Source organism: Dendronephthya gigantea, unplaced genomic scaffold (genome assembly GCF_004324835.1).
Source record: "Dendronephthya gigantea isolate DGI-Jeju-01 unplaced genomic scaffold, DenGig_1.0 000001F, whole genome shotgun sequence".
In the NCBI taxonomy this organism is placed as follows: domain Eukaryota; kingdom Metazoa; phylum Cnidaria; class Anthozoa; order Malacalcyonacea; family Nephtheidae; genus Dendronephthya; species Dendronephthya gigantea.
Window position 1 is genome coordinate 5,218,727 of NW_021163011.1, and position 27,784 is coordinate 5,246,510.

Sequence of the window (27,784 nt, forward strand, 5' to 3'; positions counted from 1 at the left end):
ATTGAGATCAGTGACTGATAAGTCGAGTGGCACCACCACACACGGGCACCACCACACACGGGCACCACTGAGCGGCACTAGTACACAACGCTGTGCACCACTGGAAATGACTGGAAACCGCATACACAGAGGATGAGGTATTTGTATTTGTATTCTGTGTCACAGTATACCTTACAGAGAACTATCTCCAATAATGTTCTCTCAACTTCTCTGCGTAAAATTAATAGATTTGTCAATGTCAATATTCGTCACTTGAAGCCTGGAATATTGGAACCAGGCTAAAGCTTGAAAAAAATCATGCAACAACAGATAATATGAACAATTAGTACGCAGGCATGAGTGACCCAAGAGAATGGAATTCTGTATGGAATTCAAGAGTATGGTATTCTGTGGCTGTGCTCCACCAACACTGGTCACCACTAATACACTGGCACTGTGACTGAGCTGTTCATACTTGTTCATACATGAACAATAATTACACTTCGTGCACAATATTGTTCATAATGGCAACAACCCGATCGTTTTTAGTGCGACAACATGGAATATGACCAGGGGCGTAGGAAGCATCCAGAAATTAACGGGGGGCACCAGATTTCAGGGGCACTTTTGCTTACTAAAAAGAGCAGCTGAAAATATGTATAGGGATGGTTTGATTGCCAAAGATGCAAGGACACCACTAGAGTGGTTTATATTTATGCTCTACAAAACGATTTGGGCATGTGTACTTCGATTTTAAATAATATTCACAGGTACATTAGGTCATTAGTTTTTCCAAAAAAGACATTTTTCATCGCAAAAAAGGCATCTTTCGCCCCTTGAAAACTTTTTGGGGAGGCACGTGTTCCTTGTGCTCCCACATTTCTTTCCTACGCCACTGCTGATATGACGAGAGCTATTGGAACATCGAAACACGTTTTTGTCTAATCCTATGGTCAATACATTGAAACAGATGTCATTACTCATACAAAGGTCAATGAAACGTCAGAAAGGAAAGCTTATGTGATTGGTTAGCATGATAAGAATTAATTTCCTATTCAAAAATCTAAAGTAAACAAAGGCGAAAATACTCAAGTCTCAAGGGTGTTGTCAGGCACTGAAATATCATCTCAGTTGTTTCAGTGTTTGCTGTTGCAAGTAAATGAATCGTTTTGGTGTAATAGCTACCGTTGCTGGTGTAGTCTCTCTTCCGGTCGTTTACACAATGTTTCGAAGATATATCGCTGGCGGTGTATGTACAAGCGAAGCGAGGATGGATGGCAAGACTGTCCTAATCACAGGTGCGAATGCTGGCATTGGGAAAGAAACTGCAATCGATTTGGCGAAGCGAGGTGCCCGTGTAATCATGGCATGCCGTGATATGAAGAGGGGAGAAGATGCTTTAAATGATGTTGCAGAGAAGTCTGGCAGTTCTAATTTAGTTTTAAAACAACTTGACCTCGCATCCCTCGCGTCCGTTCGTACGTTAGCTGAAGATGTCAACAAGACCGAACCGGCGTTACACGTATTGATCAACAATGCTGGAGTGATGATACCCCCTGAGCTACAAAAGACGCAAGATGGCTTCGAAATACAAATGGGAGTAAACCACTTCGGACATTTCTTGCTAACAAATTTGCTTCTTGATTTACTGAAATCTTCACAACCTTCCCGCATCGTTGTGGTCTCATCTATGGCGCATTCCATGACATCATCGTCATTCAACTTTGATAATATCAACTGCGAGAAATTCTACCGCAAATGGGATGCATACGGCCAAAGTAAACTGGCGAATATTCTGTTCACAAGAGAGTTGGCAAAGCGTTTGGGAGGCACTGATGTAACAGTTAATTCCCTTCATCCCGGTGCTGTCAAGACTGAACTCAGTCGTAATACAGGGACCATCGAGTCAATTGCTTTTCAATTTATGTTTCTGTTTTTCAAAACTCCCAAAGAAGGTGCTCAAACTAGTATTTACTTGGCAGTGTCTGAAGAAGTGGAAGGTGTTACTGGCTTGTATTTTACTGATTGTAAAGTCAAGGAGCCATCGCAAGCAGCCCAAGATGACGAAGCTGCCAAAAAATTGTGGGACGTCAGCGCCAAGGCTGTAGGACTGGAATGATAAAAAAAACAATTCGCAAAACCGAGTATGCATCGTGCTGAGGCAAGGCAGCTTCTTTCCCGAACTGTTTAATGAACTTTGCGAGGAAAGCACTAAGCAAGCAGGGTTGTTTGAGAATGTTGCTACTTCCCCAAGAACCACCACAGGGCACAGGCTAAGTGCTTTACGCGCAAAGTTCACAACGAAATTTGCGACTATGCCAGTATGGTACATTGTACTACCGTGGTGGTACGTGGTGATACGTAATAGTTAGGGTGGGGTTTGGGTGTAAACTTTATTATTATATTTGAAACATTGACTGTGAGTAAGGGAAAAACATGTATTAGTCAGTAGAAGACTTTAGATGAGATACCTTGTAAATTAAAAAAAAACCTAATCATTTTACCAAGCTGACAAAAAGAGGAGAAACGATAATAGACCTTTTCGCTAAATACGTCACAACTTTATTGTTTTTAACTGAAATAGATTTCAAGTTTTACTCTCGCGAGCTATATGGAACGGTCATCAGTAATTTACAATTTCAGGAACAGAGAAACTGATCTAGCACCACCCATAACAAAAAAGTTGGTAAAAGGTGTTTCAATTATAATGCAACCTTGAATTGAAATATTCTTCCACGTTAAATGATGAGTTGAAACTTGATCGTTAATCGTTTATGGTAGTGTTGTACAATGTTCCTTCGTTACGCCCCTCATGGAAACACACCAACTAATAATAGCTGTTGAGGCTAGCGTGATAAAAAAGGTTCGGGTTGAAACGTAGATATGTTTCCGAGACAACTGTATGCATTGAAGTTTTTTTTTTATTTCGACTAATATTCAAGAACTCAATTCGAAGCCTTGGCCAGGCCTTGTTTGGTGGCTGACCTGCAAGAACGTCACGTTCCACTGATCGTGAAATACATTTCATAGATTACATGAAGTATTGCCAATATAAGCTATGACAACATGGCTTCTTTGGCAAAAGATGTGCGAGAAAGACTCGGTCTTTGGGATGCTAAAGAAAACAGTTTATCTCTCCTCACTGATGAAGAAAAAGACAGTGTTCTTTTATTAACAGCATATTCTTCAAACCGATCTTTACCCTCAGATGTGAGCTTACTAATATCAATTTTAGAGCATAGAGACTAGAGAGTATATTTGTGTGTGTGACTGTGTGTTGGAGAAGAAGGGGGGGGGGGGAAAGAAAGTTTGTACTGTAAGCTTGTATGTTTTCAACGGTACAGCAGCGCAAGTTCAGGAAGCTAAAATTTTTATTGATATGGTTGTGATTTTCAGCTGCCTGAAAAAGATGTTTCCAGTTTGCCTTCAAAGCGGACTCATGGTGAAACATCAGAGGGGAAAGGCAGTGTGGATATATCTGATATTGATTTGGGGTCAGCTAAGGTGGAAAATGCGCAACAGGTTTGTTGGTATTAACTTGTTTTCAAAAGTGTCATTCAAAAGACATCAAAATTGTGTGCCCAATATCTCGGTTATGCGATGTATACTTTCCACACTTGTGGATAGTTTGTGATTTAATTATGTTATGTGTTGTTTGCACAGTTTTTCACATGGTTTGCTCAAGTTGAAAATCAAATGGAAAGAGAACAGGAATCATCATATCAGTAAGTAAAATGCTTATGGTGGATAAGTGCTGTAGATATCTGAATGTTGGTATAGTGAATAATTAAACAAATGAACAATAATCCTGCATAGGATTATAACAAATATCATCGAGAATACTAACCTAAAATTTTTTTTCCTACCACAATTTTGTAGTGCTTACTCTGAGCAACTGAAGCAATACAGAGATCATTGTGATGTTATATTGAATGAGATAGAAGAAGCTTTGAGATATCTGCAAGATTTACATAAACAGCATTTGTTTGTTTCAACTAAGACTGGAGCCTTGCATGAGGCATGTGAACAGCTGTTGCAGGATCAGGTGAAGGATTAATCTTACTATGCATTTATAATCATTAAGTTTTTTCCCATTAAAATTACCTCTTTTGTTTCTTTTTAGACTCAATTGGTACAAATGGCTGAAAATATAAGTCAAAAATTGTCATATTTTAATGCTCTTGAGAAAATCAAACAGGTTTGTAATCCATGTACCCCTGTATGTTTTTTTATTCCAATGAGACACGCCTGCATGTGAACAACAGTCTACACAATTAAACATGGCAACTTTATATGCTCAGAATTATATAATTCTGGTTGTATTGAAATTATTACTTATTTGTGAAATATTATCACTTTATATTGAGATATTTGTTTTTTTCATCCTAAATGCTGTAGAAGCACATGTGGCTTTTTTTGTCCAGATTTTTATCCATTAAGTAACAGTTGGCACTAGCCAATTTGATTAACCAATTTGATTCATTTAGCGAATACTGTAGAATCAACAAATCTGGCAGTGACTCACTAAGTTAGAGTGGAAACATCCAGTGCATATTTTTTTCATATCTGATTTTTCATTATGCAGAAACTGAACACACCAACATTATCCGTAACCAATGATTCTTTTGTTCCAATGCTCTCAAGACTTGATGAATGTATTGAATACATAAAAAGTAATGTAAGTACAGAATAAAAGAGTAAAACACAATTCAATATAAAGCCATGGAACTTTATGACAATGTCTTCACCTGGACCAAAGTGATAATTAGGAGGGGGGAACTGTTTGTTCATTGATTCAGTTCTGCCTTACGAATTTCTTTTGTATGCCATTATACTTACCAGCACGTTTTCTGGATATCCCATTCGCCTTTTTAGTAATATTTTGCTCTGTATTTTCAGCAACATTTTAAAGAGTCCCAGACATACTTACTAAGATACAATCAATGTTTAAATGAAGCTTTAAACCTCGTCAAGACTCACGTGATTGATTTATTTAAATATGCAACAACTCAGGTTACTGCTAGTAGAAATGTAAGTTTTTCATCTCCTGTTTTTTCAAATGGCATTTACGACAAACCTTTAACTGCAAAATTCATTTCGAATTTTCATTTATTGGAAAATTGGTACATTATGTACAAACATTCAGCTCCTGAGACAAGCTGTACCAGAGAAAATGCCAAAGAACTAGCTTGAAATAATTGAGCCATTTGCCCTATTGGTTAAGCTGAAAGTCTCTATTTTAATGTTACAAATCGCCTGACAATGGTCTTTTCTGTTCTTTTTAAAGGAGACTAGTTCAACTGATGGGTCATTCGCTTTGTTCTATGGCAAATTTCGTACGAATGCACCAAGAATCAAGGTAATCGCATAATATACATCTAGGGACGCATCGTTGTTCTCTTCTGGTGAAAAGAGCATTCTAAAAGATTTTGAATTCTGAATATAATTTTTTTTCAGTCGTTAATGGAACAAATTGAACATCGCTTGACCGTTAGTGCTGAGTAAGTGTTGCTGAATTGTTAGGCTATAACCGTTGCAACAGTTTCTCTGTTTAAAGACTTCATGGCACAACAGCTGTTGTAGCTAAAAGAGTAAAAGTCCCAGTGGTTTGGCTGAAAAAGTTGTATACTGCTTGGCAAACAAGCGAATATAACTACTGACATTGTCCATATATTCACGCCGACACCCTCGCTGTTGACATAAACCCTGACAGTTTCGGTCCTACTAAGGTCCAAATTTCAAAATAAGAGCAGGACGAACGATGAACACATCGCTGTGGTCGTGATGGTTAAGAATCTTACCGCTATGCAGACTGAGAGTGATTCACTGTTTTATATAGTATATAAATATTAGTGAAAGATAAAAAACCCTGGATGAAATGTAATTGACCAGTAAACAGTCAGCCGTTTATTTCGACACTGATAATAAGTCTAATACTAAATCACAAATTCTCTTGTAGGTATACATCGTTATTGAACGACTGCCATGAATTCTACTTTACACAGAGGTATCAGTTGCTAGCTCCATGTATTACAGATACTGTCGAGAAAACCATCAAACAGCATCAACGAAATACCTGTGCTTTGGTATGTAGCCACTACACTTTACTGTGTGTGATTGCGCGTGATTAAAAAATTCACCATGAAAGCGTATACGACATGCCTTTTTCGGTTATTATTCGTAGTTAACTGATTCACGTATGCAGCTTTTCTATGCTTCTTATTTTAGGTTCGAAGTGGTTGCTCATTATTAGTACGTGTCAGTCAAGATGAATATCAATTGTATTTCCACTTTTTTACCCATCCGAGTCCAGCTTTGCAGTAAGTTGTTTTGGTGACTTTTCTTACTTGAACAGCACTCACCAAGAAACTCTTATGGTGTGAAGTCGGGAGTTTAGAATTTATTTATGCGTTTGTTTAGAATTTATTTATGCATTTATTTATGTGTTTGCGAAAAACGCATTGTAGTAAATGATAGTCAGAGTCGTGATTGTCAGAGCCTCATATAACATACTTCAAGTTTAACCAAAATAATTATCATTGAGTTCTGATTACCTGACATATTTCCGCAGAATAAATTATAAATACCTAAATTTCCCCATCCCCTTTCAACCATTTTGGTCTAGGTTGGGTGGAGGATACAAATATTGGTCTTTTACAATAATTTTCAAACGTTTCTATACCCTGTTGCATCAGGAATTAGACTATAGTGCGTCGGATAAAAAATGACTCCTTAGATCAATGGCTGAGAAAAGCAATAGCGCTCGAGTGGTCCTTGGGGAGCCAGAATGAAAAGGCTACGATAGAAAGTGTCCTGTTTCAGTGTACTTTATAACAAACATGCTTTCAGTAAGGTGTTTCTGAGATTTACTTGAATCCCGGACACACCGAAGGTGCATGTATGTTGGGTTTTCACCTCATGGAATTTCGGGAAAAAATGTTCATGCAGTTCAACCTCGTTCCCATGATTTCCTCTCTAGCACTTTGTTGGAAAATTTTTGCAACATTCTGTACGACGCCTTCAGACCCCTTATCATTCACATGAATCACATGGAAACATTGACTGAACTCTGCAGTATACTGAAGGTAATCTTTTAGCCCAGAGAAAAATGTAGGGTAGTGGGGAAAGAACGATCACATTTGATATTATTCTCCCTAAAATAGAATTTTCCCCCTAAAAACATGATTTGATGAAAAGGAATTTCGCTCCTATATAGGTAGAGATGTTGGAAGATCATGTTCGACAAAAAGGTACGCGGTATGGTCATATTTATGAGACTTCTATCTTGTCGGTTCATGGTTAATTTTTAAAAGCCTGAACGAAATAGAGAATTTAAAGAAACGTGAACATACGATAAATCGGTTCACATTGAAATTAGGTGGAGGAGAGCCAAGGTACTTTCTCAACATGTATTTTTTTATTCTGCAGGCGACGAATTATACGCTTTTGGGATAGTAATAGCACAAATGCTTGAAGACGTCCAGGAAAGATTGGTCTATAGAGCTCAGGTATGTATATACATATACATAAACCTTTGGGTTTTGAATGACACGCAGTTACTCTCGAAATGCTTAGGAATAACAAACTCTTTGTGAATTATATCAGACTATCTCACACCCTTGCAGCATTCTTCTTTGCGGGTTGGGTATGGTTGATTATCGGTACGATAATTGACGAAGTAGTGACGCAAATGTGTTTCTTTTTCAGACATACATTCAAACCGATATTCAAAATTATTCTCCTTCACCTGGTGATCTTGCTTATCCTGATAAACTAATGATTAAGGTAATTTACTATGGTATGATTATATATATGACCAGCGTTCAGTGCCATGGCAATTCCATGGATTCAGAAGTACAATCTAAATGGGGAAGTATCACATTGGGTTCTGTTCTGCATTTTCTGCGGGTAGAAATCAAGCCGTAAAACCTGGTTCTCATATGTCACCGACGTTCGGCGATAGGGGACCAAAGGAAAATTTTGTATAAATTTTCTTCGTCATCGGCCACAAACAATACATCGCCAACTGTCGGCGACATATGAAAACCAGCTTAATTATTTGGATGTTTGATTTAGTTAGAGGATGATGAAAGTGAAGAAGATGAAAAGGAAGCAGGTCAAGACGAAGCCGGGAAAAAGAAAAAGAAGAAAAGTTCATTTGGTAATGAATTATTTTCTCTCTTTTAAAAGCATCCAAACTATCAAATGATGTGTTTAAAAAGAAAAACTGAAGGGAACGCCCTCCTACAGGCAATTGTCCAAAGCTATTTGCAACACTAAATTATGGATATATGTATCACCAATTCGTTTTTGTTTACTGATCTTTAGAGCTTCCAGCGGCCCTCGTTGATTTACAAGGCATGTGGTATCCTACAGTACGAAGAACATTGGTTTGTTTATCGAAACTCTATAGATGTATCTCAGTAAGTTAAATTCCTACCTTTAAAACGTAATTAAATCAAAATTGAGTCTCAAAACTGCAATTTTGCATCTGCTGTATGGACAATTGCTTAGATGCAATAGACTCGCCATTAAGAAATTATGCTTAAAATATTTGGAAATTATAAGCATAGGTAATATAGATGCTTATAGAAAATGCAAGCTACCGCTGAGTGTTGTTCCATGTGGCATCACCATCAATTTGGATAAACTTGGATTGTGCCCAATTGTTTTTAGTTGAATTTTGAAGGCGCTCGCTGCCGCCTTAGTAGTTTGTAGTTATAGTACCCCAGTTTTAGTTTTCCGATTGGGTAGGAGTAGTCACTGGTATCTTGCATCGTATAGTTTGAGAATTTTCCTAATAACCTACTGAACTTTCGGCACGGCCCTTTGAAAACCAGGCAACTGAAAGGGCACCGTGCTTTTGAATAAGTTTAAATAATAATAATAATAATAATGATACTGTATTCAGTTATTTACCATTGAATGACAATAGACGTTTGACTACGCGTAATGCGTCCATTAAGCGGTCACGATCCTGCATGAGGGTGGAGAACTCTTTCATTCTCAGCGATTGTTTTAATTTGATACCTATTGCGTTTACAGAAAGAAACATTTGAAGGATTGTCCCAAGAAGCTTTGTCAGTTTGTATTAGAACTTTGAAATTTGCAAGTTCACAGATTACCACAAAAACAGTAAGATAATTCAAATTAATCTGGTTTGCATAAGAGGTTCTTGTAGCGTAATTTTATACCTATATATTCATCTACATTACATGTTCATCCATAGGGAGCTATCAATGGCCATTTATTTTTGATTAAACATCTGCTGATCTTGAGAGAACAGATCGCTCCATTTGATGTGGATTTCACAGTCCGTGAGTTATCGCTTGATTTTAGCAACATGAGGACGGCAGCCTATGGTCTTCTGAGTAAGAGTGCAAGACTGTTTTCTTTGAATAGTAACAATGCGCTTTTGGAGTTTCTCTTGGAGGTGTGTAGATTGCAGAACAATTTCTTTCATTGATACGAAATCCAGTTACAATCGTATATCCTTGGATTACGATTGAGAACCTTTTCATCCCCCGTTCCCTACGTATGGTTCTCATAAGTCTTTCCCTGTTCTTGTTGTAATCAATATAACAATTTCTCTACAAGTTCTGTCATAAACGATTTCTTCTTAAATCAGGGTGCTCCACAAGTTGTAGAGAGTTACGCCGATTCCAAAAAGGTATGATACAATTGTTCTGTGCAATTTCCCTCGACGTGATATTGTAATCCGTTTCACTCATTGTGCACATGTTTTTAACGGTATAAACCAGTGGTATTGTTATACGACAAGTTTATATTCTTTATTCATATTTAGGAAGTTGATAATGAATTGAAAATTGTTTGCGAACAGTTCATCGAGAGTATCTCCAACTCTTTAATAGCTCCGACCAAGGACTTCTTATCAAAGGTAAATTCAGGAACATCGAGTTTTGTCTTCTTTGGTTTCGTGTGTTTATTACGAAAGTTTTAAGAGAACATCGTTCGTTCTTTTTGATCCTGTAGACAAATGTGATTCAGAAACTAGCAGAAGAAGAAGGAAAAGATGTAAAAAGCTTGTTAAAACATCAGCATTTTGCTAAACCTGGTGGGTGATTATTCTCTAAGTTGTTTAATAGTCACGACTGCAAAGCGTTTTGATCGATAAATTGGACCACAAACATACTACTGTATATAAACATTTATTCGAATTTTTTTATTCTTTCAGAAAATGTCCGCCGTCTTGTGAGCGAGAGTTATATGTTGTTGAAATCAAAGATTCCAAGTACATTACAAATCATGTCTTTATTTCTTGCTAATAAGGATACAGAATATATCTTGTTCAAACCAGTCAAGGTAAAACTATTTTTCATAGCAAAATGATCATGAAATTGTACATCAACTATTTAATCTATAGTTTTGAGTACTGTGATCAGATATTGTGTTGAACTTTATCCGTTAAACGACAAATTTTGTGTTCAATAAATTTTAATATAATGTCATTATTACATTTTCTAAGAAGTGTTAGGGAAACAGAAGAAGGGAGATTAAAACATCATATTTCATTCCATATTTATTTTAGGGAAATGTTCTTGAGAATTATAAACAACTGAATCAGCTTATTGTGGATACATATAATGAAGAGAACCAAAAAATTATTGGATGCCCGACAACGCAACAGGTAAATTTAAATTTCCGAATTTACTACATATTACTGCACTGGATTGAATTTAAGCCGTAAAAAGCAGCAAGATCCCAGTTGACCTGGGGTACATATATGAGAATTTATATGGTATACTTTTTCCATATATTTTACTGCATGGGATATACTTTTTCTATCCATGCATGTGTTTAAAACTTTACCCCTCTATGTGCCAGAACTTGGAATTGGGCAAGCTGACATGCCAGTACCTAAATTACACCAACGGTCGGTGCATGTTTACGAACTTCTAGTTTCAAAGGTCATGAATGTTTTTGTTTTCAGATATCTTTGCTGTTATCAATTTCTTGAGCTAATAGTAACACCTTCACTGGATGCGTTTTGTGACCTTATCTTATCCAGTATTATTTTTACAACTACTCTATTTATAAATGCATAAAATGCGTACAGTACAAACAAAATAATCTATGTGAATTATTAAAGTCATTACTCTCCTCCTGAGTAAATAAATATATGCTCATTTAATTCTTATACTTTGTTAAAACTAATATAAATCGGCTGCATGTTGCCGTAAAAACAACAATGCATATAAAAGCAACCATAATAGTTCATTGTTTAATAGCACTTTCCAAGCATTATATATACATATGCATTTACATCACTATTTACAAACAAATACACTATATCATTAGTGTTGTTTACACACATATATATATAAAGTATTGTAGCATGTAAAACTATAATTATGTAAAGTTCAATTAACTACAACAGTAGTTTTATCATCAGGGGAAGTATCAAATATTCTACTCTCCGTAGGCGGCAGTGGTTTACTGCTCCTTCTTTCAGGCATTGGAAGTTTTTTAATTCGATTTGAATGTGGAAATCGCAGAGTCGTCTGAACTCTTTCAATCAGCAAACTAGAACGAACCAACATAGTTATGAGATAACAAGTTAGAAAATTTTTCTTAAATACTAAAGTTCCCGTAAGCATTCCCAAATCATTGAAGTTCCCAAAACATTTTTATTTATGTAATTTGAAAATAGTTTGCAGTTTAAAAATGATTATTTAGCAAAGATTTTAGATCTCATGCAGTTAAATAGCAGTATGCAAATCTTTGATTACGTTCACACGACAGCAATCATCGCTTCAAATTAATTTGATACCGGAATTAATGAAGATGCACCATCTGGCTAATAGATAAGATATCCATATGATTTTAACACAAGCACGTTTTCTTACTTGACAAACTTCCGTATTTCTTTTAATTGAATCTCGTAATATTCCTCATCCGTTGGCAGTTTCACTTTTTTTACAACAGGCTGTAATTGAGAATATAAGAAAATGGTAAAGACCTAGACTAATTGCAAATTTGGCAGCAAAGTAGTTCTTTTTTGCATCATTCAAATCACCTGCCTGATTATGAAACATGCTTATTCGTGCATAATATGTATTATATGTATAAACCTGTTAATATAAACGTACCTTTAATCTGGCGCCAACATTAAAACGGATAGTGTGACGGCCATGGTTGAATGTTATGATTATGTAATCCTTGAAATCAAATTATCAAAAAAGGAAAATTTATTAACTATATATAAAGTGGTAACTAGGTAATAAGAATTCCCATGCATTGACTTGAACACAAAAACTTTATTGCTATATAGCTGTATAACATTCCATGTGACTATATTATGTAACTATGCTTACCTGCCCCATACATCGTAATGATAACTCTTTAGACCAGGCAAACGTGATTGGTTGGAATGGGGGTGCATGAACGTAACTACCAGTAATATTATACCAGAACCACTTCTTTCTCTTTTCACCTTTTATGTCAAAAAACGTTCCTCCAAATGGAGTCAGGACCATTCTAAAAATGTTGGGCAATTCATAGTATTAGCTGCTAATTATTGTCTTCCTATCAATCGTTTTGTGAATGGAATACGCATGAGATGTCATGATGAATTGGCTTTGAGTTAGAAATTCACAAACAGCGGACAATTTAGACGGAAGAGTTCCGCGCGTTTCCTTCCTTCGCTTTCGCGACCTCGCTACGCTCGGTCGATCAAACTCGCGTGTGGGTTTAAAGAGTCGACTTGTAACAAATCTACGGACAGTTTAGTACCTAAGCTTCCCGTTTTGTTGATAATAACAAGAACCATGTCCAGTCGGATCAAAGACTCCCAATACTCCAGTATTATCACGACTGTGTTCATCTGTATCCTAACAAAGAACGTTGAAAAATTCACGTGTGCAAAAAGAAGCCATGCAGAGCGTTGGAAAACAAAAGGCCAGTAGACTAGGTACAAATATATGCATATTTTTGCTATTATCCACAAGGTGTAAAGAATTCGAAAATCTATTTGAAAGACTATAAAGTATACTATCATTATCTAAACTGCAATTATCTCAAGTAAACAAGGCATTGATCGTGGGTACAACTCACAACACTTTTTTATCAAGTCTTACCTCCTGAAGAATATAGGAGTATTTCCCCTTCTCTGTGGACGATATAATAACTGCTGGATTACCACTTGGGTAACTAACCATAGTTAAGTGCCAACTTTTAAGGTTTGAGGGTTAACGAGGGATACATCTTAGCATGATTTTCAACCTAATCTCGCTTAAATCGTTATACGCCAAATTTAAATTCACATCATGCATGCACAACTTGTCATCGATTTTTGCATTTGATAAAACTGAAAGGATACTAACAGCAGCCAGTTCCATCAGGGAAAAGAACCAATAATCTATTGCCGTTCTGATAAAATCTTTCCATAAAAGTTTCCCTTCGCTAAAAACAAACGTGTGTGTTGATACAAAAACTACGTCAACTTAAATTTAGTAAAAATAAACGAGAGGGACAAAGGTGGAGCTAATTATGTAGTTTTATTATATTGAGTCTACGGTGCATGGTTAAATTGGTGCCCCGTCTTTGTATTGGTCGCCTGCATGAACACGGGTATATTTGAGTTGGTGTAATTCTACCCGTGTCGTGCAAAATATGTTGCTTGGTGGCGGTGCAAACAGAGCTATAATAATACGGTGGTTGTTCGCGGGCGTAAATGTGTTCCTAGCTCGACTCAGGTAAAAATATATTTACTGCAACAAAGAGCGTCAACTGCATGTATTACTATTATAATAATTACGACGGGTGTTAGAATTGAGATTACATATTTTGAAACATTTAGTTCACCTGCGCCCTTGAGGAATTAATTTCGATCTCAAAAGGTTCCAAATGATTACCAGATTCAGTTCCGACAGGACTTAGCGGTCGCACGGTCCAACCATCATCCATACATTTGGAAGAGGCCAGAGAATATGTCAACGTCTTCATCTGTCGAGTCACTAATATTATATGAACATATCATATCTTATTATTTAGATTTTTTGTTTGGGAGAAATTTAAGAAAAGTTAATGGCTAAGTGTTAATTGGAAACAATAGCCTTTCAAGAAAATACTGCGCGTAAATACTCCATACTTTTTACCGCAAACAATGACACAAAAATACATTTCTAAGAGGCTTCCGACTGATTAGTTTTTAAAACGGGTTTAACTTTAATCAACATTCCTTACGAGTGAATTTGCGGAATATAATTTTAAAATATGATCCATGCAGTTAAATTAGTATTCCGGGAGAAAATGGCTTTCGAAGTTCGTTATATGCCAACAAAGATTGAACACCACATTGGTTGAAATTGTAAAGTTTGTAAATTGTAATGGAATAAACTAAGCGGATTGGCGATCCTAGTCTTTGTGGCTGTATGATGCAATTTCCCCCCTTCTCTATAAAAGCGTTTAAATAGAAAAACTTTTGGCCGTATAGCGCCAGGTGCAATTCTTCAGTTTTATTTTCATTTTTACAATGTCAGAATTTTCTGTAAATTCTGTTAGTCAAAATATTGACACATCATTCAGAACAGAAATAAAATGCCAGCCAAGGTCAAGGAATAGGCATGTCGAAACTAGACATAAATATGGAATGGATAATTTTAGCGCAACCATAATCTCACGTATAAGTTCAGGAATAAGTTGAAAGCAATTTGTACCACCGATATTACGACGTCAATTTTCCAAGATTCGCAGTAAGAATATCCACTTCATGAAGAAAAGCGCTTTCATAATCAACTTGGATTAAGTTAATCTTCAGTTAGGGGCATACGGCATTGGCGTACATATTATTTACATGGTAGTCTTGGCTGCGAAAAAGGTTGGAAGCCAGGTTTTGTCTTCGCTATTGAATTTTTATATGAACACGGTTTAAGTCTTTAAGACATATCATTAGTTTAACGATACGGATTTCAACAACCTATACCTTAGTGCCATTAATCACACATATTAAAATCACTTTTTTCTGTCTACATTACCGGCTGTACTAATATCATATATATTAAAGAAATAAATCATAATCTTGGGGATCGCATGTAAATTGACCTCATGTGGCTTGTAAACTGAAAACTTCCTCAATTGCGAGCGTCATCAAAACAAAATCTCGTTCCATGCAGATGCGTATGTATATTAGTGTGGTCTTCGTCAACTAACAAAGGTGTTCTGAATGTTTTCAAGTTCGTTTGCTGCTTTTAAAGTAAACAAGAACAAAAATATTTAATATATAAACACGGTTGCCTAATATGTTCATGTGATACCATGCCCATGCAAGCTGTCATAAAATCAGCTGCCCTGCGAAGAAGTACATAAATACAGGAAATTTTTGGACTAATCATAGCTTGTAGTGCGGTTCCAGTGGCGTGGTGAGTCTTAATTGTATGTGAGAAGCTGCTGAAAAGTTGCCGATGGAGAAGTTGAACAAAACAGAACTAATTCATCAACTGAGTCGTTTTGATTGCTTCAGTGCAAAAAACGCAGACAATCCAACTTGTAAGAAGCTTTTTGACTTACTAATTCCGAGAAATGAAAGCTTCGGCAACAATTATAACCACTTTCCAAGGATGAATGATGATTATCGTATTGTAATCCATGTTTCGATCGCCAGCTATTCCTTGGCAATCTTCCTCAATTGTGCATTACTATGGATAATGTATAAAGATCCTTTGAAAAGACTTCGTACTCCATCCGCGCTGTTTATTGCTTGCCTTGCAATTTTTGATCTTTTGGTGCTTGCTTCAGTCTTGCTATCGAGACAGAGTCGTCAAAAAATCCTAAAAGTGATCCTTCCGAATCAACAAAACTCTATCTACCTTGGCTTGTGGTAACAACTGCACAATCCAGTTACTATACAGTCTTGTTGATAACATGTGAACGCTATGCTGCAATAGCTCACCCGTTTCGTTACCGTGTCCTTGTAGTAATTAAACGTTCTGTAATTGCAATGCTCATCTCATTGTTGCTTGCTTTCGCCATTTCGACTTCGCTGTTTTTTACTCATGATCCTCTGGAGTTACCAATGATAGCAAATCAAATCTATGCCATAAATACGTTTATTTTGATAGCAGTACTCCTTGTACTGTATCCTTTAACACACTCCAGTTTACGGCGTCAAAGAAAACAAGTTCTCACCATGAACGCGAGCAATAAAAGGCTAAGAACAAATAAACTGAAACTCGAGAGGAATTTCGCAAATACTATGTTTTTGGTGTGCTCTTTCTTGGTTCTCTTTACATCTCCATACGTGGTCATGTTTTTCTTCACGACAACCGATTGCGTTTCTTGCATGTTGAACAATTATTTCCTACACATTTGGATGTACTTTCGTATCTTCTTTGCTCTGCATTTTGGAGTCAATCCAGTGATTTATGCTTGGAGGCTGCCGTGTTACAGAAAATCACTCCACATTTTGCTTCAGAACCTCCTGAAACGCCATGGTACGAACACAAACCAGCCAAAGAGATCGGTCACAAAACCAAGTGCACACAGAGAAAATGGGGGCACACAGAATGAGACACGGGCATAAGTTTACCAATTATATAGAAAAGTATACGAATAGTTACATATAGAGTGTAATGTACGGATAATTCCAGAGTGTATAGCTGCCTACTGAATCCCGTGAAGGACGTGGTTCTTGCAAAATTTAAACTGTCTTTATATCACTGTATACAATGGAACGATGCCTTAGTTTCAGAGTTGTTTTAACTTGTTAAAACCTGTATATTTCACAGACACATGTCGGAGATTTGGGTATATACGATTTAGAGCGTGTTTTCTCGAGTTGTAATATAACTTTGAACTGTTCAGATTAATTTCAAATATATGCATGTAATAAAGTTTTAATGTAATAAATTATTGCATGTATAATACATGCAATAAACGCAGTATAAAATTATTACAGAGCGTTGTATGGGTCCATAAAAAAATGAATTGCCTGAATTTCCATTTGTTTTTATACTATTGAATGAAAAAACGATTGATGTTATACTGCTAATATGAAACTTAGTGGGCAAGGAATGAGGGGGCATCACTTATTTAGAGTCGTAAATTTTGAAATTTCCCCTTTTAGACGATCTACAACAGAAAACATGCCACAATTTACAGGTTCCTGTTCAATATTCATAGTATATATGATAAAATATTATTTTCGAAGCCATCCTGTTTCAAACATGTTTCAAAGCTGCTAAACTATACGACGAAGATATTTTGTATATTATGTACCGTATACATGGTGACTATAGCCCCGTTTACACTACACTCGATTTATTGGCACGGCACGGCTAAAATGGGTACCGGCACCCATTTAATCTGTGCTCGGCCTTTTTTTTGGTAGCCTTAACACTAATAAAATTTTGTACGGGTACCAATTTTAGCCGTGCCAATAAATTGACTGTAGTGTAAACGGGGCTTATGGCGCGCCACTTTTTCAAGGGCAGTTTCCTAGTGCATGATCTATAAGTTGGGTGAAAGCGCTCAGTTTGGATTATTGCATATTTGCATGCTAAATTTATTAATTTAAGTTATGAAAATATGGTTAGCCAACGGCAACGTATAGATCTATTCTCGTAACCATATTTTTATTGAAACACAGTAATTTAAAAGTAGTTTATAGTGCAGTATGAAGGGACCTTAACATATCACCAGATGCTCATTTGGTACAAGATCGTTCAAATTACTGTATATGTTTGTAGCAAGTAGCAACTGGCTGTGACATGCATGTGAGTATAGTATTTGCCAATCAAATGAAAAAACACAGACATTCCTGTGTTCGCATTTCCATTAACGAAGGTATCATAAATCTTGAAATCATAACACCATGCACGAGGCGATTAGTTTATTATATATCATATAAACAGACAACTTGCAGTGTGATAAAATAGTTTGCAATTATAAGATGTGAAATGCGGATTCGGTGGCGCGGAAAAGTGATATGCAAGTGTTGAAAAGAGATAACTAAAATTCAGATTCAAAACATTTTTGTGTGGTTTTTTAGTCAATTGTCGGGCACGTTTCAGTAAGACATTTTAGTCACAATAAGCCATTACCAGATGATTTTTTTGAAGGCGTGCAACTCCTCATACAAATTAAACGCTGTAATCAGGGCTGTATGTTCTGGCGACTTTCATACAGTAGTATTATTATATAAAATTTCCCCCCCTCAATTGTTAACTTACTTGCATAGTAGTTTACAGAAGTCCCAGATACTTTCTGTCTTTCTACCTCTCTTTCTCTTGCTCTAAAATATTGGTATGTACAATCAGTTGTTGTGCATGGCCAAACCGACTAATAAACACATTAAAGGAACTGCGATTGGGAAATTGACTAACAGCAAAGTAAGATATAGTAGCGTTTTTTGGTCTACGATTTTAACTTCAGCTTTTGATAATCGTCGCAGCGTCTTCAAACAACTTCACAACAACTGCCTAAAAGAGACATAATATTCTTTCTCGACGTTTCGACCCTAAAGACGTTCATCAGGAGAGTTAGTATGTCTTACATCTTAGTTAGTACGTCATACTACCGTAACTCTGCTGAAACGTCGAGAAGTTTTTTGTCTATTTTTAGCAGTTGTTATACCACATTTGATGCATAAAAATATACCCAAACAGATATATAGCTTTCCTCTAGAACACCGACCAAGAACAAAACCTGTTCATTTGGGTCATGTCGCACATGCGTAGACTACTTTCTAAGATTTTTTAAGAAGATCAGCAAAAGCGTAACTGTGTTGAACATAAAAGCAGTCAACTGACCGAGCCCATGCAGTCAGCAGCCAGCAAACCACCCAGCCATCATGCATGTGTACAGTTTATTCTCACCTTGCTGCAGCTCGTTCTTTGGCTGCCTTTCTCGCAGCTTTTGTTCCAAATGGTGGGTGTGGTCGAACATCAATAAGTTCATCTTTCATAAAACCATCATCTTCTTCTTTATGGACTGATTGTTGTTTAACATGCTCGTGATAAATAGGGCATTCGATCTTCGCCTGAATATTATATAAAAGTACTTTTATTGCGACAGATTCAAATGAGAAAAATATATTAAAAAATGCATTTATGTACTGTACGTAGTACATTGATAAACTCTCTCTAGGACTCTAGTTCTATATTGCACGAGATGCCTTGAAAGTTTCGACATTTGCCTAGAATTTAATACGTTGTGTTTCAGTATTCTACACTACAAAAGGCATTTTTTAGAAAACTTACAGCTTCTGCTAAAGATACATGTTGTCCCACATCAACTTTATCCAAAACTTCAGCCCTGCAGTATGCACATGAATGATCTCCTTTAGTATCGTCAGAACGGACATCCTCCGCCTCATTACCGGGAAACTCGTTGGTAAATGGTGGATTCACCGATTCTTTAATATATTGTAAAATCTTAGGTGGCCCAATACTTGGTAAAAACGATTCTTTATCAAAGGTATTGATTTCATCATCTTCATCGGAACTACTAGAACTGTACTCTACTGTTGGAGGTCTGAACAACTCATCCTCAAGTTCTATGATGCAAAATGAACACAATCCTTATTTAATCAATCCAGCACATTCACACCAAAGTCATTGAACAAATGTTTTATGAAGTAAGGTACTTAAAGCGCAGTAATGTGCAAAATATTGATGGTTGAGACGTCAAAGATATGGCCCAATTGATGGTTGAGATGTCAATTAATATAACAAAACCAACTTAACCAAGCTGCTCATGTCATGACTTTCATAAGAGCTAATTACTACAGATATTTAAATTCACACTTTTGCCCTGATAATTATAATTTATAAAAGGGATTTGTTAATTAATTAACTTATCTGCATAATATGTATAATACTATGTAATACTATATAATGCTATATATGTGTATAATACTATATACTGTATAATACTAATATATATATTTATATACTTTACCAGAATCCAGGATGATTTTGTTTTTTTCTTGCATTTTGATATTTGAGAATTTTTCACTATCTTCTGTGTTTTCTATTGAGTGTGTATGCAAGCAAATTAATATAACAATTGTTCCTGTTTCGCTATTTTACAACAACAGTTTTATGTACAATGATCGTTTGGATAAAAATAATTTTTGGTTACAGCTAAAACACCTCTTCTGTACCCTAATTATGTGTGGTACTGGCCAATATCCTTTTTATAAGCATGGCCTAAATTATGAGATCTTATAACCCCCTCGGCCATAGTGGATAGTTTGTAATGCATGCTGGATATATCTGGCATATACCATTTGAAACTTTCCACTCTGGCTCCTCAATGAAGAACCTACCATTTAGAACTGCATCATTTGCAATCTTTTGGGTGGGTTTCAATTCTGATTTTATTTCTTCAAGCTTCTGCATATCCTCTATCCAACTCCATTCAGTTTGTGTACATATAGAAGCAACTTCAACTGGAGCAGACTGAGCTCTGAGTAGATAGTTATCTTCTGGTTGAATATTGTTTGTTAATAGGTATGACTCAGATTTCACAGTTTTATCTTCCATAAATGATTGCTGTTTGACAGGTGTTGATTGTCTACTGTTATCTATTGATAGGTTTTTTTCTTCTATATTGTCTTGGTCAAAAGATTCCATATCCGGCATGCTTGTATTATCTACCGAGCTTACTGTGGAATTTGAATCACTCATTTTCATACTATCAGGTGTATGATCTCTTAGCAGCTTTTTTTCTTCTGCATTATTCACTGCAGCTGTAAGTAGTTTGTTTCGAAATAGTCCAGGATGATCTACACCTACTGTAACTTGTTCTTGAACTCCAATTGGTTCATCCGGGGGGAGATCCCGCTTTGTCCTTTTCAAAGTTTTACTTTTTGATGTACACGTATAGGCCAAAGAATTTTCAATATCAGGATCTGGTGTATTTGGATCACTACCAGAACCCGCTAAACTTGAGACGGATGATCGTCTACCTCTACGAATAACACTATGCTGCAAATAGATTGACGAGGGTCTTTCGTCTGGCTGTTCTTGTAAATCTCTTCTTTCAGACCTTCTGCTAGCATCTCCACTACATGTCGCTTCTGACTGTTCTCGCATTTCACCAGTTATGTCATCTGTAAACATGTCAATCCAACAAAATATTTTTGGCCAATAGTTGATCGGTTCATTTGTTTATCATGTACGTCTCTTTATGGATATTACATGTCAATGGTAACCACGGCAACCGTTTCAAAAATTAACACTATCCTTTTTGAAATATCATGAAAAACCATGTAAAAAGTGAATTCTCATATATTTATTTACTAAAGCATACCTCAACCACAGAATAGAAAACAAAAAGATTCCCACAAGTTTAAGCAAAATATACTTTTTGCGTCGATGTACGGTAACTTAGCAACGCTTTTGAGAGTACAACCCGCAAACAGGCGGACAAAACTGCCCGGCAATTTCAAGAATTTGCGGCGGCTGCAGAGTGAAAACGAAAATACGATAAAAAGTCGATAGCGATAGCGAACATTCTACGCCACGTTGAACTTTACTTTAGCATGCGAGATACCGAAAGAAGTTGTTGCAACACTTGATATATTGATATTATTGTATCTTTCGTAATATAAGGCGGAAGAAACAGTATAGATATGTAAAGAATCTTCAATTTAGTTCTCCATTCTAAAAAGTTGAAATGGCAGGTAGGTTCATAGCCTGGTGTGATCACGTACGACAGATGTTTGTCACTGCTCCGTCTGCTCGTATTAGACTATCAGTATCAGCAGTATCTAGTTCACCATTTGCCTGTTATTCATTTCATTATGTGTTCTAGCTTTCTTTCCAGGGACAAACATGGAGTGCTAAATGTCCTAATTCAACTGTCAGTAAACATGTTTTTTGGTTTCATCACTAGGAGGAGTAAACAACGAAGCTTTCGTGAGTCTTGCAACGAACAATGGTTATGCACTTGGTGCACTAGTTCTTGGCCATTCTTTGAGATCTGTTAACACGAACCGGCAGTTGGCTCTCATGATCACTCAGAGCGTCGATCCTCAAGTCCGGTATTTAATGACAGAAATGAGAAATAAATATTTAACTGCATAGTTAGGGCATTAAAACTACATGTAGTTTAATAACTGCATCCGCACCCATAACATTCATGATTGGAATTACCTCCTTTCCCATTGGTTAACTCCCAAGACTTTTTTTTTGTATATATATTAAGTGCTCTCTATATATTCAACAGACAAGAATTGCTTGGTATCTGGGACCGTTTAATAGTGGTGGATATTCTTGATAGTGAAGATAGTGCCAACTTGGCTTTACTTCAAAGACCTGATCTTGGAGTCACATTCACCAAATTACATTCGTGGAAATTAGTTGAATATACAAAATGTGTTTTTCTTGATGCCGATACAATGGTATTACAGAATGTTGATGATCTTTTCAACAGACCAGAAATCTCAGCTGCTCCTGATACTGGATGGCCTGATTGTTTTAATTCAGGTGTTTTTGTTTTTGTTCCATCATTACAAACACATAATGATCTCATTGCTCATGCATTAGCAGTTGGAAGTTTTGATGGTAAGAACAAGAAAACATTTTTTTTACATTTTCAGTTACATGAAGTGCACACTTTGTGCTAACAACAAAAAAGCATATGAAACTTTGACCTTCTGTTATTATTGTCAGTCATCAACAATTATTGCAAATAATCACATTTTGTTTAGTGCTTGGAACTACAAATATATATTGAGCAAATGTTTATGTAATATGATATAGGAGGAGATCAAGGTCTTCTAAATTCATTTTTTAACAACTGGCTGCATCTTGGACCTGATCATCGCTTACCTTTTGTCTATAATCTTCATTCCAACTCCTTTTACACCTATTCACCTGCCTTTAAAAGGTATATATATTTAATATTGAAGTTATTACAACAGAGTGCTTAAAGGTGCATTTTACAGATACCCACTGATAAGAAACTTTGTTAAAGATACCAGCAGGTGCTCAATTATTTTGGCCTCCGAACAACCGAAGTCTTTTCTAAATTAAGATGTTAACAAAAAGTGCAAAATTAGTTTTTTTCAAGGAATGTCAATAACTCTCAATTATCCATGAAAAATAGCAAAGCTTTCAAATTAAGGTGACATTTTCAAGCAACACATTTTTAATCTTAATATTTAACACTCCTCCTACATTTGATGTTTGCATACTACTTTGTTTTTCTCTCTTGGAGTCTTTTATATTTATATTAAAAACAACTATAGACCTAATTAGATACTGATACTCAGCATTCAGAAAATGGTGTCTATTATATTTTTTATCTCTTTTAATATTTATTAATATCATGAATTGTTTATTGAAAGGTTTGGTGATGATGTGAAGATAATTCATTTTATTGGTCGTAAGAAACCATGGCAATACACTATCAATTTGGAAACTGGTAGAGTCATTTATGACCATGGTATTATTTCAGTGACGTCTTCAGAACATTTTATTCAAAAATGGTGGGATTTGTACAACGAAATTGCTGAACATCGAATAACAGTAAGGCATATGTTTCCGTCATTTCGTTCATTATATTATGGTATGCCATTCTCATTTAACTGTATGTCTTGAATTTCCTGGTAATATGAGTTAATCCAACTCAAAAGTTCTGTAAAGAAAGGTTTTATACTAGCAAAGGTATGCACAAGCCACAAAGTTGCACACTAACCTTCACCGCAAAGGTGGCACCCTGAAGGGACGTCTTTCCTGGAGGTGTAAGGTCTAGGGATGAGAAAAATGCATAAAAATAAATAATTGCACCATTGCGTACTTCTTATTCCTGTGCTAAGCACAAATCGGTTAAAACGCTTAGCATATAGACAGGTATAAATCGTGAATTTTTCGTAATTAATTCGAACTCCAAATTGTGTTTTCATAGTAACAGTTTTCCCGACAATCGTAATTAAGGTAGTACAGGTGCATGGTACTATATATTAGGTGCTTAACCTGTAATTTTAGCTAATCGAATTATCGAAACGAGTATATAGCTAGCAGTTTATATATATATGAATTATGAAAAACATAAAAGCTATAGCGAAGAAGTTCGAAGCTATACAGAGAATGAAAAGCTATAGCGAAAAAGCTGCAAGAAAGGCTATAGCATCTAGATATATAAAACTAACTTGTGCACTGCACGCATGTATGTAGGAAGGTGTTGGTCAGGTATCCAGTATAGTTCATCCTCAAGAAAACTTCTATCCAGCACTCTTGCAGATAGCATCTGATTCGGAAGACTCGGAGTGCTCAGAAAGTGGCAGTATACATGAGACACTAACAGGAGAAGAAATGATTCAGGCGTATCAAACTGGTCCAATAAATATTCCTGCACCTGTAATAACCGCACTCGCACTAACACCTAATCAAAATTTTGACGAGAGCCAAAATGTACATAATCATTCGTACGCAACCAATCCATTATCTACACATTCACTACCATCTTCACAGGTATTGTAATTACAGAACTGAAGTATGTAGGAATGTAACGTAACGACGAGGACCAAAGTATAGTTGTTGGTGATCGCATTCGCATAGGATTCAGTTCAGTATACTAAAAGAAGAAGACGTGAAGACTCATGGTTTTTCGGATGAACAATTTCCCCAGCAATCTTTATCTATAAATATTTATACATTTGATTATTGGTCATTGTCGTCGCGTCACCATCCTCCATTCTTAAGCTTTATACTGTTTAGATAGAGTTACATAATCTCACAGTTAATCCGTGCATAGTTTATAGATTATTTCGTACTTATAATAATTATATACTAATCGTCTTATATACTGCATTATTACAGAGCAGGATAGGGGAAATGTTGTTCAGATAGTGTTATTGTGTAGGACGCATTATAATTGCAAAACATTCATCATAAATGTTGTCCACATTCGACTGATCTCGGCATTAGTTCCTACAGAAACCACTACTGCCAGCATTGCTCGAAAAATATTTAATATTTCAGTTAAAATGTGAATACCTATTGGTCAATAATGTACAAAATGAAAAACATGTTCTGCTACCAATTAAAGATCGATTGACGGGCTTTGGTTTAAAAATCTATAGAGATCAATCAATACGGTTATTATCCATTCTTTGTTAATTCTCAGCCGCATGCGGGGGTTTTTGAAGGTTCGCCCATTGACGGGTTATTATAATTTTAACGTGCACGATATAAGGAAATTGGAAAACAGTTTTGATGTGGTTTTGTTGAAGAAACCTAGTTTCCCTGCTTTATCATATCGGTTTTTTTACAAGGCTTATTTTTCTGTTAACCATTACTAATGAATGAACAATTTTTGTTACAGTCCCACGAAATCAACCAGATTACAAGCGGTATCGGTAATCTTCAATTTCGTAGTACCGCTGGAGAATCACAAGACCATGGGGTTTCGCCATCACAAGATACGTCAGGGCGATGGCGGTGGGAGTATGGTCAAATAGACTATGGTGGTGTTGACAGCTTTGCAAACATTCAACGAAGATTGGACGAAACACTTTCGAATGGGTGATAATGCGTGATAATATTTAACACTTATTTACTGCGAACGAAGGAAACATTTTGTTTTGTGGACCCGAGACCTGCCTATATCGATGGTCAAGGGTCCACAAAACATAATATTTTCTGAGTTCTCGGTAAATAAGTTTTTTATTATATACCACTTGTCAAAGAAAAACCAAACTACAAGGTAAACTACGAAATATCTGTTCATAAAAGACATAATTTCAAATGGATAAACAGTCTAAAGGTAGTACGTCCAGGTGCGCCGCGCGTGATTAAAGTTGTTATTTCCCATGGGAAATAACATGTTATCTCACTCTGCAGGGGTTGCGAGGGTGACATCAAAATTTCGCCACTCTCGCATGATTCGCTCTCGACCAATGAAACGCTACGAACACCAAACTTTAACAAGTGGTATATAATATTTTAGTTTGCCTCCACGTGAAATAACTAGGAACAGACAATTCACGAGATGATCCATTCTGGTAATCAACTTAGCATAGTACGAATAATTTTTTTATTAAAAGCAGTGAATCTTAATCAGAACTCAGAAGTCAGCACTATAGCTAGCGCATGAATAAACAGCACGTCTTACTACGCATGGTTTGGTTTATTGGTTATAAATAAGTCTCTTCGAAAGCATTTGCCCAAAAAAATTTGGGTTTTTTTTCTTGACACCCTCTTGTTTTTTTTTCTTGTGAAAAGTATTTTATATCGTCTTCAATGTTGAAGACCACTCTTCGCGTCTTTCCAATTTGAATTAAAAAATCACAGATTCATAAAACTGTTCTTTTGTTTTCCCACATTGTCCTATAGGTTTAGCTTTAATCATTAAAGAAAGATTAAAGAAAATTCTCTGGAAAATGGCATTAATTTATCCGTGCTAAACTTTCAAAGAGATTTGAACACTAAGCCAAGAATTAGGGCTGCGTTCAACTGCCGCGTTTTTTGCACTTATGTACACGCACGTAAAAGTTTAAAATAATTTAAATGATACTTATGAAATCAACGATTGCGTCTTCAATGTTGAAGACCACTCTTCGCGTCTTTCCAATTTGAATTAAAAAATCACAGATTCATAAAACTGTTCTTTTGTTTTCCCACATTGTCCTATAGGTTTAGCTTTAATCATTAAAGAAAGATTAAAGAAAATTCTCTGGAAAATGGCATTAATTTATCCGTGCTAAACTTTCAAAGAGATTTGAACACTAAGCCAAGAATTAGGGCTGCGTTCAACTGCCGCGTTTTTTGCACTTATGTACACGCACGTAAAAGTTTAAAATAATTTAAATGATACTTATGAAATCAACGATTGAATAGATGCATAGACAGCATAGGTTGAAATCTGTTGATGATTTGGTGTGTTTTTTTACTGGCATAAAACTCATTATACAACAACTTACAAGGTTTTAAGTCTTTACATGCGTTGTATGGACGTGCAAAAAACGCGACAGTGGAAAGCAGCCCTGAAACAGACTTACAAAGTAATTTGCATGCATAGTTTCAATGACGCATTTGCGCGATTGCAAATGGCTTCTACATGATCACATAAATCAAATAGCGATGTCGTGTACTATCAATAATTCGTAGAATTCCTTTTAAATGAAAATGGCGTCAATTATATTGAAAGCAGGAGAAAAATTGAAAATGAAGAATAATTTAAGACGCGTCCACAACCATATATATAAACCCTGTGTTAACGGGTCCAATAACTATCAAACTATTAATTAATAAACACATAGTACCATGCAAAAGTACAATTTGTATAGATTTCTATTCCATGCGTGGTATAATGTACAAGCTTTATACCCACGTTCAGATCTGCTATTGATTTTACTCTGTAAAGTAAAAGTGACCTAGTATTGTTATGTGAAAGCAGGGGTATAAATCGAAACCATGGACTCCTGTTATTTTACAAGTAATCGTAACGCAGGGTGTTTCGTTCAAATTTCAAGATGGTCGGCTGTTTTTCATGCACGAGGTTCGAGGGTCCTATAAAAATATTTTAAAATTAACCCTTTGCCGGCTTTACATATCTCAGTATGCAAGGGTGCATAGCCATACGTTGGGCCCACTAATCTGGTTGGCAGGGGCGCCGGAATATCGATAATAACGGGGGCAGATATTCATATATTCGTGTTCGCAGATCGAAAAACAATCGATTTCAAAAGAAGTTAATAATGCAGAACACGAATATATGAATATCTGCCCCCGTTATTATCCATATTCCGGCGCCCCTGCTGGTTGGGCCATAGGATTGGTCCATGGAATGGATGCCGCCGTTGCCATAGTTATCCAGCGTGGTGTAATACAGAATA

The 27,784-nt window shown here is 36.2% G+C and overlaps 4 protein-coding genes across 4 annotated transcripts; 3 read left to right on the plus strand and 1 right to left on the minus strand.

Moving 5' to 3' along the window:
- Positions 1–859: 859 nt before the first annotated feature.
- LOC114530014 (retinol dehydrogenase 11-like) lies at positions 860–2,701 on the plus strand. Its single transcript, XM_028551588.1, has one exon. It carries the CDS (start codon positions 1,139–1,141, stop codon positions 2,096–2,098), a length of 960 nt encoding a protein of 319 aa, XP_028407389.1. The 5' UTR covers positions 860–1,138; the 3' UTR covers positions 2,099–2,701.
- Positions 2,591–11,214, plus strand: LOC114530952 (conserved oligomeric Golgi complex subunit 3-like). The gene is made up of 26 exons (XM_028552579.1): positions 2,591–2,661; positions 3,036–3,189; positions 3,376–3,501; positions 3,643–3,704; positions 3,859–4,024; positions 4,103–4,177; positions 4,565–4,657; positions 4,879–5,010; positions 5,267–5,338; positions 5,437–5,480; positions 5,939–6,065; positions 6,208–6,299; positions 6,959–7,064; positions 7,196–7,229; positions 7,408–7,487; positions 7,687–7,764; positions 8,056–8,140; positions 8,308–8,402; positions 9,025–9,114; positions 9,209–9,412; positions 9,608–9,649; positions 9,785–9,877; positions 9,973–10,054; positions 10,175–10,302; positions 10,529–10,627; positions 10,931–11,214. Exons 1-26 carry the CDS (start codon positions 2,591–2,593, stop codon positions 10,955–10,957), a joined length of 2,457 nt encoding a protein of 818 aa, XP_028408380.1. The 3' UTR covers positions 10,958–11,214.
- Positions 11,208–21,339, minus strand: LOC114530221 (glutamate-rich protein 6-like). Its single transcript, XM_028551805.1, has 13 exons — positions 20,267–21,339; positions 19,897–19,968; positions 19,197–19,492; positions 18,813–18,976; positions 18,168–18,229; positions 13,804–13,955; positions 13,319–13,401; positions 13,077–13,149; positions 12,733–12,830; positions 12,315–12,477; positions 12,090–12,158; positions 11,847–11,926; positions 11,208–11,523 (listed from the first exon to the last, which is right to left on the minus strand). Exons 1-13 carry the CDS (start codon positions 21,060–21,062, stop codon positions 11,361–11,363), a joined length of 2,271 nt encoding a protein of 756 aa, XP_028407606.1. The 5' UTR covers positions 21,063–21,339; the 3' UTR covers positions 11,208–11,360.
- An 86-nt stretch (positions 21,340–21,425) lies between these two features.
- LOC114530229 (glycogenin-1-like) lies at positions 21,426–26,006 on the plus strand. Its single transcript, XM_028551817.1, has 6 exons — positions 21,426–21,625; positions 21,838–21,985; positions 22,171–22,508; positions 22,707–22,833; positions 23,294–23,474; positions 25,273–26,006. Exons 1-6 carry the CDS (start codon positions 21,619–21,621, stop codon positions 25,474–25,476), a joined length of 1,005 nt encoding a protein of 334 aa, XP_028407618.1. The 5' UTR covers positions 21,426–21,618; the 3' UTR covers positions 25,477–26,006.
- The last annotated feature ends 1,778 nt before the right edge of the window (positions 26,007–27,784 follow it).